Genomic DNA, 18110 nt, shown 5'->3' with positions numbered 1-18110 from the left:
GCGAGGTTTGTTACGAGATAAGAAACGGAAAGAGGGAAACTGCACTTTCTCCTTCCTCCTCCTCCTCCTCCTCCTCTTCTTCTCCTTCTTCTTCTTCTCGTTCAGGTGAGCGTGACTGATGCTGATTCGGACGGGGGGAGAGGCGTCGTTTTTTCCCTCTCGGGCGAAGGAATCGACGTCCAAAGCCCAGGTGATTCCCACTTCGCCGTCGATCCCACGAGTGGGGAGATCTTCGTCAGGAAGGTAAGGAGGAAACTTCGTTTTCTACAGATTCCACAATGTTGTCATACCTTGCATCATCGTCTACTTTAGTCTTCTACTCTCGTTTTCACTTAACACAGCAAAACTCATTATGGCAGATTTTCATTATATTTTTGTCTCAGTTTTAATCCTGTTTCCTAAACTATGTCCCAAAATTTATTATTGTCTGCATACATACGATATATCAGATTTCAGGCTCAGATTTTCAGTTGTATATGTATAGAATGGAGTATAGAATTTAGGCCAAGCGATGGGAAACTCTGAGGTCATTCCACGCTGAAAGGGAAATTGAGAATGGAAATGTTTTCAAGGTGTAACAGGAGGAAAACCTCTCAGTTGCACTATGAAAAATTGTTAGGAGAGGGTGGATTGCAAGATGGAAGAAAGAGAATATGAATGGAGGTACAGTAAAAGGAATGAAAGTGGTTGCGATTAGGGGCCGAGGGGACGCTGCAAAGAACCTTATGTAATGCCTGCAGTGCACCACTTGAGGTTCACTGACTGCACTACCCTCCTACTGGTTAGATGTTCAGTTGCAAGATTTGCTTTGTATATTACCATTGTCCGCAAAGTAAGACTCATTATTTCAAATTCTACGCATCAGATCTGGTTACAAGGCAAGGCATTCAATTCTCTGGCTGCTTGTAATAAAATACCAGGCATAGCAAATATTGCAGATGTGGAAACCTACTGCATGCATAAGTCTTTTCTTGCAATACATTACTCCTGGGAGAGATTTGCAAAACACAAAGGAACATACTATTACTGATTCCTTTCAAACATTACAATGCATTGTTATTACAATTAGTTTAGTTTTTTTTACGACTAAAAAAAGCCCTTTCTCATTTACATAAAATCTTCTAGTTATCAAATTAAACTCCCTTTCATTCAAAATGCACACTCTTTCGAAAAATCCCTGAATAATACGAAAGAAAATAGAAGGAAGTGTAGCATGTGATTTCGCTAAAAGAAAGAATGAACACCATGTAGTGCTTGGTAAACAACATGAAATATTCTTTGTACGTCTATGAATTATTTTCTGTGTATATTGTTACCGGAGAGAGAGAGAGAGAGAGAGAGAGAGAGAGAGAGAGAGAGAGAGAGAGAGAGAGAGAGAGAGATTCCGTGAACGACAGTTCCAAGGTGCGCTTTTTTATGTCAGGTACAAGGATTTCCGCAACACGTGGACTGTGACTTTTTTGTAATATACCTCAGAGAGAGAGAGAGAGAGAGAGAGAGAGAGAGAGAGAGAGAGAGAGAGAGAGAAGTGGTTGCGTGTGGTTTCGAAATCCGAAAACAGGGGAAGTTAAGAAAATAAAAGTTTGAGGTAACATGAAACAATGGCTAATATACCCAGTCAGATTTGCTGCTCACAGATAATGACATATAATTGAGAATGTGAGAGAGACTGCACGTTGAATAAAAAGGAGAATTAGATTTGAATAAATGAATGAACGTCTGCAGGATTGCTGGATTATTTGAAGGCAGTTGAACAGTAATTTAACACAATGAGTGAAAAAGACTGGCGATTGAATCTTGATAATTATAGCGATTGAAGAATTCAATTCAGACTTCACTTGATTAGTTTGCTTGTGTGTGTGTGATTGACAGTTCATCACCTGAAGCCAAGGTTATTGAGAGACTCAGGGTTTGATCAATGAAGGTCATTTTGGACGCGTTTTCAGCCTGAATGTTGAGACGAGTGCCAAGGGAAACATTGCCAACAGACTGATTAATTAGTCTGTAGCCTTAGACTTGAACTTGGTTTTGCTGATGTGGTAATTGTGCGGATTATATCGTCGTTACAATACGTGATGTTCATTGTTTCTCTCACCAAATGGAATGAGCCCCTCGCTTTGATCTGTTAGAACTAAACCGTAGGCCTAACGGAATCTTTTGGGGCACTGGATATTTTCTCAGCTACGTTTATGATTCCACTTTCGAGGGGGCTTTGAATTTGCCCGAGAACGAACGATGTCTGGAATATTCATACTGAATCTGTGAATACGTGAATTGCTTGAATGATGATTCATATATATCTCTGTGTGTGTATATATACATATATATTTACTTATACATATATATATATTTACTTATATATATATGTAAATGAATTTCTGACTCACATCAGGATCGAACCCCAGGTCTTTCAAGTGAAAGGCAAGGAAAGACCTGGGTTCGATCCTGATGTGAGTCAGAAATTTATTTCTGTTCCACTCGTGGTTGTGTGTTGATTATTTCTATATATATATATATATATATATATATATATATATATATATATATATATATATATATATATATATATATATACATATACATACATATATATATATATATATATATATATATATATATATATATATATATATATATATATATATATCTGAGCGCGAGTTAATGACAGTGTACTTATATAATTATGCCCCGAGTCTCTGCATAGCTACATAATTCAATTAGATACATAACGTATGAAATGACTGACCAGTGATGTTATCCCTTGCAACGGAAGCCCCTCGACCGAGACTCGCCCGAGGGGCGCCCAGTGTGGGCGCTGACGGTGTTCGCCCAAGACGAGGGAGGGAAGGGCCTCGTTGGATACAGCGAAGTCACTGTCACCGTCAAGGACATCAATGACAGTCCTCCGGTCTTCAAGCAGGTGAGGAGGAAAGCTTGTGTGAGTATGAGTCTTCGGTAATGGTGGAAGGAAGTTTTTTTATCTCTTTCCATGCCCATTGTTCTGGCTAGGAATTTCTGGTCATCTTATGTATGCACTTGGGGCAGAAACACACACACACACACACACACACACACACACACACACACATATATATATATATATATATATATATATATATATATATATATATATATATATATATCATTTTTCTATTATGAAATTCTCATAAACACATACATATATATAAATATATATACTTATAATACTCATATTTTTTCTTCTATGAAATTCTCACAAGCACACACACACAAACACGCACACAAACACTCACTCAGACTGACTCCATCGCCTCTTGCAAAGCCAAAGATTTTCTGACAACTGATAAACTCCACTGCTGGGATATTCTTCCATATAGGGTGGGTATTAGTGCCCGTTTCGTTTCGGGTATAAGGTTTCTCTTGCACTGGTGGCATTGTTTAAGAAGTTTGTTTGAGGAAAATAGGAAATAAGGCCTTATAGATCCCACAATAATGTCATGCCAGTTAAGATATTCGGATCGACAAGGAGAAGCATTGAGAGGCATCTCATTTTTTTTATGAAGTTTGGAATGATACAAACATTTGTTTATAATTGCAAGTGGGCCTTTTTTTTCCACAGGAGGTGCTTATCTTTAGTTGATCCAAATATTCATTAGTGCACTACTGTTCATATTATTCTCTTTCTGTATTCCCATTTACCTCCTTTTACTTCTTCCTAATGCACACCATAATATTCTTTGGAAGCTTGAATTTCAAGTCAGTGGCCCCTTTGGTGGGCTGCTTGTTCCATATGAATAGGGTTCATCTTTTCATCTTATCAATTTTTTTCAATTACAAAAATTTTTAAAAATTGAAAAATTATTATTATTATTATTATTATTATTATTATTATTATTATTATTATTATTATTATTGGTGAAGAAATCCACAGTGGTGTAAATGTAAATATATAATAGAAATCTATATTCATAACGAGAGCTGTCGAGAACCTACTTGGCTGGCCAATGAAGAATTAGAGGCATTTATTTCTGGGGATAGAAATTAATTTCTCGCTATAATGTGGTTCGGATTCCACAATAAGCTGTAGGTCCCGTTGCTAGGTAACCAATTGGTTCTTAGCCACGTAAAATAAATCTAATCCTTAGGGCCAGCCCTAGGAGAGCCGTTAACCAGCTCAGTGGTCTGGTTAAACTAAGGTATACTTCTCTCTCTCTGTCACTCTCTAGATTCTGGATTCTACTGGTGACTTTCAACAGATATGTGTATCTGTATATATATATATATATATATATATATATATATATATATATATATATATATATATATATATATATATATATATATATATATATATATATATACATATATATATATACTGAGCATTATGCAGAAACCACTCTGAACATGCAATGATGCCCTCAGGCTGTGTACCGTTGCAACGTCACAGAAAACGGAGAGAGGGGAATTTTCGTGGCCCAGATGGAGGCGGAGGACCGCGACGACCCCAGCGAAGGAGCCAACGCCAGGATCACTTACTCGATCACGAAGAACGCCATCGACGAAGCCACGGGGCGTCTCGTGTTCGGCATCGACGAGACCAGCGGCCAGATCACGACGAGTATCTGCTGTCTCGATCGGGAGAAGACGCCCCAATATTCCCTCCAGGTCGTGGCCATGGATGGAGGAGGTCTCAACGGTAAGTCTCTCTCTCTCTCTCTCTCTGTGACCTCAGAAAATTTACCGTTAAATCTCTCTCTCTCTCTGTGACACCAGATAATTTGCTGTTTAATCTGTATGTGTGTGTGTATGTGTGTGTGTGTGTGACACCAGATACTTTACTGTTAAATTTCTCTCTCTCTCTCTCTCTCTCTCTCTTGATTGGCTGTAATCATTACAACTGTTCAAGAACAGCAATTACTTTGCTGCAAGTGTTCTGAGTAACTAGAAATTATATTAACTTCACATGACTCCCTTATTTCATTGTTCCCCGTTTTCTACCTTTTCCACTTCCTTTTATCTTCATTATCTTTATTCTCCACTTCGATACTTCTATTTTCATTTCTCTCCTTCCTCCTTGTCTTGTCTTTCACCGTAACCTTTCCTCCTTCTCCCAATTCTCAGCCTTCTTTTCCACCTACCTCGCCTCCTCCATGCGTTCATTTTTTCCCGGCATTTATGCCGTCATTTCTTTTCCTCTCCTCCTCTGTCATTTTCACCCCCCCCCCAACTTCCTCATGCAGTCACAGCCCTCCCCTCCATCCCTGCAGGCACAGCCACAGCCGACGTCCTCGTGCTAGACACCAACGACTCTCCACCGCGATTCACAAAGGCCTTCTGGAGAGCCGAAGCTGAGGAATCAGAGGAGCCCTTCATCGCCAACAGAACCATCCTCAACGTCACCGTTCTCGATGACGACGAAGCGAACGACTTCCATTTCGAGATTCCAGAAGCTTACAAAGTGGCGGCAGATGTGTTTACCATAGAGGCCATCGGCGATGGGATCGGAGCGATCAGACTGGCTAAACCTCTGGATTTCGAAGACCCGTCGCAGAGGTCAGGCTTTGAGTTTCAGATCGTCGTTTCGGATGTCGGAGAGGTCACAGCAGAAGCACGTACCGCTTCTTCCTGGGTAGAGATAAGAATAAAGGATGTGAATGATAATGCTCCAGTTTTTAAGGAAGATACAGTAGAGGTGAGCATCTCTGAAAAAATGATCGTCGGTTCAGCCATAAGTACGTTTGTCGCTACTGATGTGGATAATGAGGGAAGGGGCAAGATTTCGTACACGGTAGACTCACAGTCAGACAAGCTGCGACAGTTTTCAGTTAGCAACGATGGCACTGTGAAACTCCAGCGTCCATTAGACAGAGAGACTGTTCCTCGACATCTTATACTTATCAAGGCCTCTGATGATGGCATCCCCCAAAAGACTAGTACGGCTAGCTTGATCGTCAATGTTCTGGATGAAAATGACAATGCACCAAGGTTCAGTAGAAAGTATTTTCCTATTCTACCAGAAAATCAACCTTCAAGAAAAATTATTGAGGTGTCTGCAGTAGATGACGATGACACCACTAGAGGCAATGGGCCCCCATTCCACTTTGCATTAGATTCGTCATCATCCGCTGCTGAAATCTGGTCTTTGTTTTCAGTGGAGCACAATACCACAGGGGACAATGGTCAGGGAACTGCAGTAGTATCTTCACTTGGAAGTTTTGATAGAGAGATGCTGAAGGAATACCACCTGCCAATCGTTATAGTAGACTCAGGGCATCCACCTATGACTGGCACTTCTACTCTCGTTATAACCATAGGAGATGAAAATGACAACCCAATGAATCCAGGAGAGAAACGTGTCTTGGTATATACACATAAGAGCATATCCCAGGAAACCCAAATTGGCCGCGTCTATGTGAATGACCCTGACGACTGGGACTTGGTAGACAAAACCTTTAATTGGAGTGGTAAACCACATCCCAATTTTATCTTGGATGAAGATTCTGGTATGATCACCATGGTTGCTGCTACGAGAAGGGGAGAATATTTCCTGGAGTTTCTTGTCCATGACCACAAACATTCGCAGTATAACGTCAAAGCTAGTGTCACTGTAAGTGTCAGTTACATTCCTGAGAGAGTTGTTCAACAAGCTGCTTCTCTGAGAATTGCTGACACAACAGATGATAATTTTATTCAGACCTGGTATTACCTTGTAAATGATTCTGTGCCAAGTAAGGCTGATTTGTTTAGAAGAGAAATTTCAGAAATGCTGAACACAGATGCAGATAACGTCCACATCTTCAGTTTGAAACTTAGCCAAAGTAGACCACCAGTGACGGATATTCGGTTTACTGTCTTTGATGGCTACTACTTTGAGGCAGGGCTATTAAGTGCTCTCCTAATGGAGCAAAAAAATGTTATTGAAACGAAGATAGGCATAAGCATCATAATGATTGGAATAAGTGAATGCCTTGATGAAAATGTGCCTTGTGACGGGTCTTGCACAAGCAAACTCGTCATTTCTGATGAGCCTTACTTAGTAGATGCTAATAGAACCTCAGTCGTTAGTGTTAACGTTAATGTGATCCCTGAATGTGCCTGTCAAGCAAATGATTTTTCCATAGCAAATGTAAAAAAACAAACAGCGTGTTCCCCTAATCCCTGTAAAAACCCTGGAAAATGCATCAGAGAAAAAGACGGGACTCACTGTGCATGCTCTAAAGGACCTCCAGGTCCAAGGTGCCAGATGTTAACAAGGACGTTTGAAGGTAGTGGCTATAGCTGGTTCCCAAGTCTGGCAACATGTGACAAGAACCACGTAAGTGTAGAGTTTGTGACTGTGCATAAACATGGACTCATATTCTACAATGACGCCTTGGCTCTGTCTTGGGAGAGGGGGCGTTTCACCTCCGACTTCATTTTGCTTGAGATTGAAAATGGGCAGTTGAGGCTCCTGACTGACTATGGCTCTGGTACGATTCAACTGAAGGTTAACGGAACGGAAAATCTGGCAGACGGGCGATGGCACAGAGTCGATTTGTTTTTGGACACTAGGGTAAGTATAGTCCTCTATAATTTGAACTTGGTAATGTGAAATATTTAGCGTTGTTTGAGTCTAATTTTGGTATTTATTACCTCTCTCTGTTTCTCTCGTTCTCATGCCTTTCCACAAACCTCCGCTCATCATCAGCTTCCCAAATCGTAGTTCTCATCAAAGTAGTTCTGGGTCTTCCAACCTTTCTGGTGCCAACAGGAGCCAAGCTGACACTATCCCAGACTATTCTCCCAGGGGTTGTGCAGAGAACTTGTCCAAGCTATCTCTTACTTCCTCTCATCATCATATCATCTGAATATGGAACTTCTATAATTTCCCTTGTGGTATCATTTATCACTTTATCCTGCAGTTTGGTTCCTGTATGCTTTAAGATTTATTTTCAAATTGAAAAAAATATCTCAAACGTAGTTTCATTTTCATACCATGATACCTGCTTATTTAGCAATACAGATTGTACTAGAGTATCTAGACTATGTATAATTTTACTTTCATGTGCAATTTTAGTCTGTTTGTTCTCCATTTTTTTTAATCTTGACATCCCAACTCTAGCGAACCAGGAAAATTTAAGGTTCAACCTTATTAATCATCTCTCCCTCTAGTGGTATTTCGTCCCTTTCTCTCTTGATTTGCAGTTGTGGGACCTATTTGGTTCATATGACTGTCATTCATCTCTTATTTCTTTGGAGAGTTTATTCGTTGGCATTATGCACTATAATACTCATATGCAATGGTTCGATTTAAATTTTGCCAGCGGTAATTGACTGCTCACTGCTGTTGAGGCAGCACATGCTTTTTCTGCATTTGGCATTAAGATCATGCTTACTTCTCTGCCAGTTCTACTTGCTCTTCATGAATGAATATATATTTTACTCCTTCCAGTCTCTTTTCCCCTTCTGTTGATTCAGCAATAGGTAAGATATCCAGTTCCTATCTCTTGAGCTGATTTTCTAGCTTTTCTATCTTTCCAATCTGGTTCAGAATTCTTACGGTCTGTTTTCCAGTTTTCCATTTGTCCTTGGTATTTATAAACCAGGAGGTTTTTAGCACGCCCATATTCCTGGAACTGGAGGGCATGTCTAAATTGTGTGTGTCCAATTACATTATGGAATACAAAGACGATTTATTGACTAAGGACACTAATGAATTTCCAGTGCCACGTGACTCGCAGTTCCTAGCTTACTAAGACCAATGACACATACATGCACGTACACACACACATATATATTAAAGTTAGCTAAAGTCCTTCTGGGTCTCTGTAGGCTCATAGGTCAGGCACTGATCTCCTGTTTCTTAGGCCAACAGCCAGTGGGGGACAGGTCCCAACATCTATGACACGTGGCCATTGTGTTGCTAGGCCCACTGTTTAACTCCCCAGCCCGAGGGCTGGTACCTATTCTCCTACTGAACCTCTCGGGTTTTTTCGGACCACTAGGTTGACAGGCTGCCAGATTTTTGCAGTGCCGCAATCGGAGCCTTCAGTGAGCGACGGGATTTGAACCCCGACCTTCTCGACTGGTAGCCGAGAATCATACCACTGCACCACCATGGCGGCATATAATTATATACTATAATATATATATATATATATATATATATATATATATATATATATATATATATATATATATATATATATATATGTATATGCTTCCCAAGTTTAAAGGCACATTTGCCCATTAAGTGTTAACATCAACACATTGTAATATAAATGTTCTTTAACCCATAACAAAACTTATTAAGAGTATAATGAGTTCTTCATCATATTCCAAGCATTACTAATGTATGGAGTACCAGGAAAAAAGTTGGTTTTTATATACTTTAACCATATTCAATAAATTTTTGGCTAGGGGAATTTAATTGTGTAACTTTTATCGTAATATTATCTAGCCTGATTTAAGAGAATTTATTGTAATGTTATCTAGTCTCAATTAAGAGAATTCATTCATTTGCAACCATTCATAAGAATCTTCTAACTTTTGCTACTCTTGTTACACATTATCAACCAACAGAGTGTGAGCATGGAAGTGGATCACTGCATGACAGCAGTTGTTCAAGAACCACACAAACAACTAAAAGGAATGTTTGATACATCAAGTTGCCGAGCAGAAAGTCAGGTTCCCCTTACAGCAGATACCTGAATCTTAATGGCCCACTGCAAGTTGGGGGAATTCGGTATTATTCCTTTCAGAAAAATCCCCATAGTACATCCACTCTAGATGTACAGCCTTTCTCTGGGTGCATCAGGAACCTGATGCTGAACGGACACTTTTATGACTTTTCGCAGCCTCTCCTCCAGAACAACACTTCTTTGAAATGTAAACCGTTCGAGGAGATATGCAGGGGGAGCAAAGGCACAGAGTCTAATAACTTCTGTTCTCACGGGACCTGCGAAGGCTCCCTCCACCATCCAGTCTGTGTGTGTGATCCTGGGTGGGCAGGAACAACCTGCAGTCAGCGCACAGTCCCAGCTTATTTCGGCAACGTCTCTTACGTAAAATACGCTCTTTCCTTCAAACCAAACACTTATAGCATGAACATTCAACTGCGATTCCGAACGTGGGAGGGAGAAGGAGTGCTCTTGCATGTGGCTAATCAGTACAATCAAGAATTCGGTACTCTCCAGATTGAAGACAGTCGTCTGCTCTTCCGTTTCAACACAAACAGTCATTCGAAAGAAGAGCAAACTGTTCAGCTGTCTCACGTGAATGTGAGTGACGGCGAGTGGCATCTGGCAGCCGTTGCACGCTTTGGAGTCAACGTCATCCTTTCTCTGGACGAAGGTGATGGAAAGTGGTACAATGAATCCTACAGGAGTGGCTCGAGGCACTTGTTGATGGATGTCGATCTCCAGGAAGGGATCGTTGTTGGTGGGAAAGTTCGTTACTCGGGAGTAGATCAGTTAACCGTTGACGGAGATTATAAACAAGGTTTGTTCTACTTTAGCAAGAGCTGAGTTTTATACTAGAAATACATTTGAGATCTGTAAAGTCATTAAAAGTCCTTAAAATCAAAATATAAACCTTATAATCTCTGACATATGACGTTCTTGACTAACATCCATTGTTTTTATTCCTGTTGCCCGGATGGTGTTGCGTCTTTTCAGGCTGTATTGATGATGTTCGTTTAGATGGCCGACCTCTTCCCCTGCCACCAAATACCAACGGAACTCGGTGGGCGCAGGCAGCACTCTTTCAAAACGTCGTCGAAAACTGCGTCTCACAAGACCAGTGCGTCAACGTTGAATGTTTGGCCCCTTTCATCTGCAAAAGCCTGTGGATGAAACACAAGTGTAGGTTGGTGGGATGAGATGTTTTGGTAACTGTTGTTCAGTTCCAGTTCTGCCAGTTACATCTGTCACTTTTTTATGCGAATGTTTTAATGGCCCCAGATTGACCGTCAAATCCTTGTATGTCACAAGACGCTGGGAAAAAGGAGCAGGGTAACTTCCCAGTACTTAATCATGATGTTAGTCTTGTGTCCTCTACGATTTCCACTTTAATTTTGGCTTCCTCTGAAGGTTATTTCCTTCTTTCATCCTTTACTTTAATAAATGGTAATGTTCAAATGCTTATTCATGCAACGCTCCAAAGCCTTCTTCTTCTTCTTCTTCGTATCATTATTATTATTATTGTCGTTGTTGTTGTCCTTGTTATTAATAAGATTATTATTATTGTCTTAATTTAACCCTGAAAGTCATATACATCGCTGGGTATAAAAGCAGAAAACTCAGCAGTGTCTGCTTCATGGAAAATAATGTCTGCTCTGTTCTTCATTTTCGTGCTGTGCAAATGCTGCACGCAGTTGCAAGGAAGGCAGCGTCCTCTCGAGCGACCACATGAAATGTGTGCAGATAGACGTCTGCTTGAACGACCCGTGCATGAACGGCGGCACATGTTACGTTCAGGGGGCATCCTATTCCTGCAGCTGCGCACGGGGCTTCCTTGGTATGAACTGCCAATGGCCGAACGAGTCAACTGGACCCCGGCTTGCTTTGGGGGTAGTGGCCTTCGTCATATCTTGCCTAATTATCGTAATTGGTAAGTTTTCGATATTATTGTCAGTTTTATTATTGGTAGTACTTAAAGTCGTAGTTGTAAGTGAAAGAAAGAATATTATGTTTTATAGATTTGTGGTAACACATGCTTGTGTAACGTAGAAAATGATTTGATATCATTGCAAATTGGATGACTGTATCCGAAACAAAAGACGCATGAAATCCACAACGTAAACAGAATTTGTCTCCCATTCGTTGAGATGGGAATCATAACAGAGGATTCAGCACAGTCTTTTCCCATTTGTCACACCTCCAAGTTGGGGTCATGGTGTTCGTGGTGTACAGAAAGCGGAAGCGTCGAAGACGAGCGGAGAGAAGAGAAAGGCGCCAAATGAAACGCCCCTACACCGTTGGCGACTCCAAACTCGAGAGGGCTGAAAATGAAGGCGTCTCAGCAAGCACGACCCTCGATCTCACAGCAATTGCTCTTCCCCCGTTACTGACCACCGCCGTGAAGAGGTTTTCACACGTTACACATCAGGTGGGACACGAATCTGAGAAGTGTAAGGAGTATCCCCAAATACTTTCTGAAGACAGTTAATCGAAATCTCTAATCCTGCCAAAGTCGTTATATTTCACACTTGCGCGCTTGTCTGTCACCGACACTCCTGCTTTTAGCAGAGATCAGGGCCGGAGTATTGTCAACCGGAATATAGGCCTATTTTATGCTACTCTTGTTTTTGTGTGTATTTTCATTTTCTACATGCGTACAGCATGTCTTTATTCCTCTATCATAATGTATTTATGTTTATGTCCCTTTCTCACACTACTAAATCCTGGGGAAAGTAAAGAGAGCTTTACTCTTAGACTGACGACAGTTACAAATGAGCATTAAGCCATTAGTCTAATCTTCATTGTGCTCGTATTTTAATTAGCTATTTGCACAGACAAATACCTTTAGTTTTACATTGTGAATTAATCTGTGGAGACGTTTAAATATATAATTTACTTTTGTCACGAGAATCATATAATAACAAAAAATATCTCTCGCTCTTTCTAGATGCCGTAAAAGGAAGCAATTTGTCCAGCGTTGATGTTATTAGAAACATAAAGGGTACAAATCCTTCTGAACTTCTGCCAAATATCCTTCGTGTGGAACGCACCCACAGTGGATCGACCGCGAATGGCAAAGGAGGAGGTAAGATGACTGAAGGACATCGTCCACAGTTCCTGTCACACCCGAATTCTTACTTTCAAAATGGACGCGGATTGGAACCCGACAAGTTTTCGTTGCTTGTTATGCATACAGACTTCTTTACGCGCCTTTACCTAGAGCTTAGAGTATCATGGAAATGATTCTTAACTACGCTTTGGATGAATGACCCTATCTCTCTCTCTCTCTCTCTCTCTCTCTCTCTCTCTCTCTCTCTCTCTCTCTCTCTCTCTCAATCCGAATAACCATCGACGGCATTCACTCACTGTCCCTCCGTCTTTGTTCCAGGTACGATGGTGAGCAGACTGGTCAAAAGCTCCCCTGAAGTACCCATGGTCCTATCTACTGCAGAAAGTCAGACCCTGACCCTAAGGAGTGTCCCAGACGAAGGGCGTGACCTGAGGTCGTGATGACCACCGAGAAGAGCCGTTTCAAGTTTATTAAAAGTATTAAATGATAAAATTTGAGTATTTTTCGCTTGATTCTTCTTGACACAAAGACGTGACGAATCTGGTTCCCCTAAGTGAGAAGACGTTTTATTGAGGATTCCAAAGCTGAAAGATGCATCAAGTGGCTTCAGAAGCGAGAGTCTGTTTAGGCCAGAATGATGCGACCTGAGACAGACGCCTCAGTCCGGCAGAAAGTGAAATATTGAATACGTCAGTTGTTGATTTTCACCAAGATCAGTAGTATAGTTGGGTGACCTCTTTCTGTATTATTCTTATTATTATTAGTAGTAGTAATAGTAGTAGCAGTAGTATTAGTAGTAGTAGCAGTAGAAGTCATAGTAGTTTTGGTTTATTTGATCCTATTTTGTTTGTAGAAAGCCCCAGTAAATAAGGCAATGAACTTGATCTCCAATGGAAACTGCACTGTGTCGTTCGCCATGTAAATATTGTCAAGATTTATAACTCATATTTTGTGTCCTAGTGCGGAAGAGGCAACACGAATTGATTTCTATATTCACAAGCCGCTGACTAATGACCACGTGAGAGATCCAAGCAAGCAAAGTGGTAAATTTGCTTGAACACAGATTCCCATTTAGCTTGAAAAAACCCTAATTTCCATGCAGGAGCAAGACTATTAGGCAAGAACCTGAAACATATGCATGACTCGAGAAGAACTAAATTGCTTGAATACAGATTTCCATTTTGCTTGAATACGGCTTCCCATTTTGCTTGAACAAGCCCTAATTTCCACGCAGGAGGAAAACTATTAGGCAAGAACCTGACATCAAATACCTGACTCAAGAAGAAACAAAATGATGTCGAATAGATCGATGCAGGACCAGTTGTGTGAATGAAAATTGAATCTTCTCGGAAAAATTCTAGCGGACAGATTGATTGATTGATTGATTGGCAACTACTATAACTGGCGTCACAAATTGTGAGTTACTGACGCCGCCTCCAGTGGACAGATCTTCTGAAGAGACTATAATTGCGCTCCCTTCACAATGAAGGCAGAGGAAATTACTCTTTTTGCACAAAGAACGAAAATTTCTAAATCCATCACGTTGTTGATATGAGTACCAACTACAAAGGGTAGCTCTCAGCACTTGGAATCCGCCACAGCATTTGTGGAAATACCCACCTTGGCAAATCTGATATTGCCGAAGAATAGTCGACTCATAAATTTGAAGGCAGAAAGAGACTAAAAGAACTATTCGTACTAACGTATGTTAAATGAGGTTGCAATCTCAGAATCATGATGGCTGGCGGTGATGACATTTTTTGAAAGTCAAAATAATTTGCTTTTGAAAAATATCATCAGACTTCTCAAAGACTTAGCTTACTCGAAGTCCGCGTTTAGTTCTCTTCGCTGGTGGTAAATGAAAGTGAAAAAATGAAAACCATGAATGAGCTGAAATCTTGATTTTGGAAAAATGGAATTTAGAAAAAAGTAAATCAAAAGTGAACAGTTCACTCATCGAAGAAAATACAGAAACTAACACACTGGAGATAAAGACTCTTTCAAAGTCACAAACGCGTTTTAATAGTAAAAAGAAAAAGTAATATATATAATATATATATGTGTGTATGTATATATATACATATATGCACACACACACACACACACACATATATATATATATATATATATATATATATATATATATATATGTGTGTGTGTGTGTGTGTGTGTGTGTGTGTGTGTGTGTGTGTGTGTAATAAGCCGTTTCCTTCTTAGAAGCAATTCCATTGTAAAACAAAACAACAGCCCTCCTATATCAATTCCCTAAGTGCTAAATCTTTCATGGAACAGGAATTGAAATATAAAATTTAGGCCGAAGACCGAGCGCTGGGACTTATGAGGTCTTTCAGCTCTGAATGAGAAATTGAGAGTAAAAGTTTTAAAAGGCGTAACAGGAGGAAAACTTCGCTGTTGCACTATGAAATAATTGTTAGGAGAGGGTGGAAAGTAGGATGGAAGAAAGAGAATATGAATGGAGGTGCAGTAAAGATAATGAAAGGGGTTACAGCTGGAGGTCGAATGAACGCTGCGGAGAACGATTAGTAATGCCTACAGTGCACCGCGTGAGGTGCACTGAGGGGCTAAATCTTTCACTGAACCATTGCTATGAAAGCTTCCATACCGTCAGTTGCTTTAAATGCCAATACCATAAGCTCAAGAACAGCACGTCATGCCCTCCACACGCACTGTGCTCACATTCCTTTCTTGCACTCATTCTTGCACTCCTGCACTTCCTGGAAACTGGGAAAGAAACCTGATTGGAACAAAGGGATGGAGCCATAATGAGCATCAAGTTCCGGAGTTCTTAATCACAGGAGCGACGTGAAAGCCAGAGGAAATCGACGTTATTATCGCCGTGCTTTGGCTCGGTTAGTTTGTTTGTCGGTGTGGTGACATAATGTACTAAAGGTTTTGTTTGGCTGTTCACAAGAATCGTCCCTAAGACGGGCCCCGTGACTGGTATTCAGTGAAGGGGTTTCATGATCTGGGGTCGAGAGGATTTTGTTGTGTCCAAACCTTCCATCTTAAAAACTACTGAGGCTAGAGGGCTGCAAATTGGTATGTCGATCATCCACCCTCCAGTCATCAAACATACCAAATTTCAGCCCTCTAGCCTCAGTGGTTTTTATTTTATTTAAGGTTAAAGTTAGCCATACTCGCGCTTCTGGCAACGAAATAGGATAAGCCACCACCGGGCAGTGGTTGAAGTTTCATGGGCCGCGGCTCATACAGCATTATATCGTAGGGGAAACTCGATTGCTCCGAAGAAACTTGAGCGCATTTTTTATTGGTTTTCCTTTGCGTCCAATTTATTTGTGGTCTGCTTCGAGGTGGTGTCTCATGAAACGAAACCTCATCGATGTCCTGAACGAGTAAAGGTGGATCAGCAAAGGAAATATTTATTTTACATACATTTTTATTTATTTATTTATCTATTTGTTAATTTACCTGTTTTTCTAATGACTTATCCCCTCTTTCTGTACTTCCCGTTATCTTCTGTCACTTCTTTCGAATGAACAACAAATTCTTTGGAAGCTTGAATTGCAAGTCAGTGGCCCCTTTTTTGGGCTTGTTCCATATGATTAGGCCTCATATTCTGAATAATAATAATAATAATAATAATAATAATAATAATAAGTCTTGTTAAAGAGAATGACATCATCGGTGGAATTTATTTTATATTTGGTCTTTTCAATTCTTGTTATTATTGTCCCAGATTTACGTTGCAAGTCCTAGAAACTCTACGGCGACCACACGCCAATTTTAACTTCATATATGATGTGATAATATTGAAATTAACCTACAAAAAACCATTCCCTTACCCAGACTATGAACATCGGCCAGTTATTAGCAAATATTAGCCCTGATGAGAAGAAAATAATAATAATAAAAAAAACATATATATACAATCAGTTCCGCTGATGCTGCCATTCTCTTGAACGAGACTTGCTTGAAAGGAGGTGTGCTCCCTTCAAATAATAATAATAATAATAATAATAATAATAATAATAATAATAATAATAAAACAGAATCAAATTTCCGTCTCGACTCACTCTCAAAATGCCTGCTACTGTATTGTTTGCACAGAACTAATGAATAATTAAAGATTTAAGAAAAGAGCGACAATTTCGTATAGAACTGTAAAAAAAAAAAATCAATAATATCTCCACTGTGATTCGAATTGGATTTCTGCTTGTATTTATGTATGCCTTTATATATATATATGTGTGTGTGTGTAAGTGTGTATATATATATATATATATATATATATATATATATATATATATATATATATATATATATATATATATATATATATATATATTCTCGTTCGTGGTTTCATCTTTACTTCTTTATAATTTTTCAACTAACTTGTTACCTTAATAATAATAATAATAATAATAATAATAATAATAATGACTGGTGCCAAATTTTAATTTTTGCACAGTGTTGGGTTAAGAACCGTACATATGTTTGACAATGTCGATCATTTTAGCGGACACAAAAACACGAATTATAAGAAAAAAAATGGTATCCAGGAAAAAGCCGAAATTGACATATAAAATCTTAATTATCAAAAAATTAACCTTAGTTTTTTTATAATCATAATTCCCATCTTCATTTCATTAGTATTTGTACGTCTTATATCTATCTCTGGTGATGATGGTACATTTTGGAGATTCGAACTTTATTTATGAAGACGCCAGTAAAATTCTTTAAATGTTCCCCCATTATTCTTTTCACATTTAGCTTAAACCATTTTATAATTTTTCCCACGGTCACTATTTCGTGGGCAGCATCGATTCCACATTCATGAAATATTTCAATAATTTTATTTTCGAGCAGAAAGAGGAGATTAGGATGAGGACATGAGATGACATTTAACAAAATGCATTTCCCAAACCGTCTTACTGTCTCTCGGAGATCCCACCAACTGACGTTCTTGAGAGAATATATATCACTCCCCTTCACAAAAGCTCTGAAAGAACGTAAGACAAACCTTACGAAATGAGGAACCAAAAACTGAAGCCAAAAAGATAAATAAATCTCTAAGGTTTATAGCAGCAGCAGCAGCAGGAATATAAATCAAATGTTGAGAGGTGGAGTTTTATTGGCCATCCTCAGGCCACAGTGCAGTAAAGCTCGCCATTTTGGGAATCTTCCTCTTCAGCTGAAGAATATGCAATATCTTTGGCCGGGAAAGATCGCTTTCGATTTTTCACTGTCTTCGGGCAAAAGGGTTTCAAAAATAATCGCTTCGTATTCAGGCCTTTTTTTGAAGTCTCTTGTAACGTTGTTTGTGAGTTTCAGAATATTGTTCTCGTGAATGAAACACAATACTGTCGTAATAATATATATATATATATATATATATATATATATATATATATATATATATA

The 18110-nt window shown here is 39.5% G+C and overlaps 1 protein-coding gene across 1 annotated transcript in view; it reads left to right on the top strand.

Moving 5' to 3' along the window:
* Positions 1-13200, top strand: part of LOC136850539 (neural-cadherin-like) — a 31262-nt gene extending 18062 nt beyond the window's left edge. The window contains exons 5-14 of the mRNA XM_067124123.1: positions 106-243; positions 2774-2920; positions 4402-4675; positions 5247-7531; positions 9541-10458; positions 10635-10824; positions 11333-11568; positions 11843-12066; positions 12586-12723; positions 13027-13200. Coding sequence (XP_066980224.1) covers positions 106-243; positions 2774-2920; positions 4402-4675; positions 5247-7531; positions 9541-9669 — 2973 coding nt within the window. The 3' untranslated portion in view covers positions 9670-10458; positions 10635-10824; positions 11333-11568; ... (1 more) ...; positions 12586-12723; positions 13027-13200. The remainder of the gene's footprint in view (positions 1-105; positions 244-2773; positions 2921-4401; positions 4676-5246; positions 7532-9540; positions 10459-10634; positions 10825-11332; positions 11569-11842; positions 12067-12585; positions 12724-13026) is intronic.
* Positions 13201-18110: the final 4910 nt, after the last annotated feature.

Source organism: Macrobrachium rosenbergii, chromosome 22, assembly GCF_040412425.1.
Source record: "Macrobrachium rosenbergii isolate ZJJX-2024 chromosome 22, ASM4041242v1, whole genome shotgun sequence".
In the NCBI taxonomy this organism is placed as follows: Eukaryota; Metazoa; Arthropoda; class Malacostraca; order Decapoda; family Palaemonidae; genus Macrobrachium; species Macrobrachium rosenbergii.
Note: the sequence above shows the minus strand (reverse complement) of the source record. Positions and strands in the feature narration are given on the sequence as shown.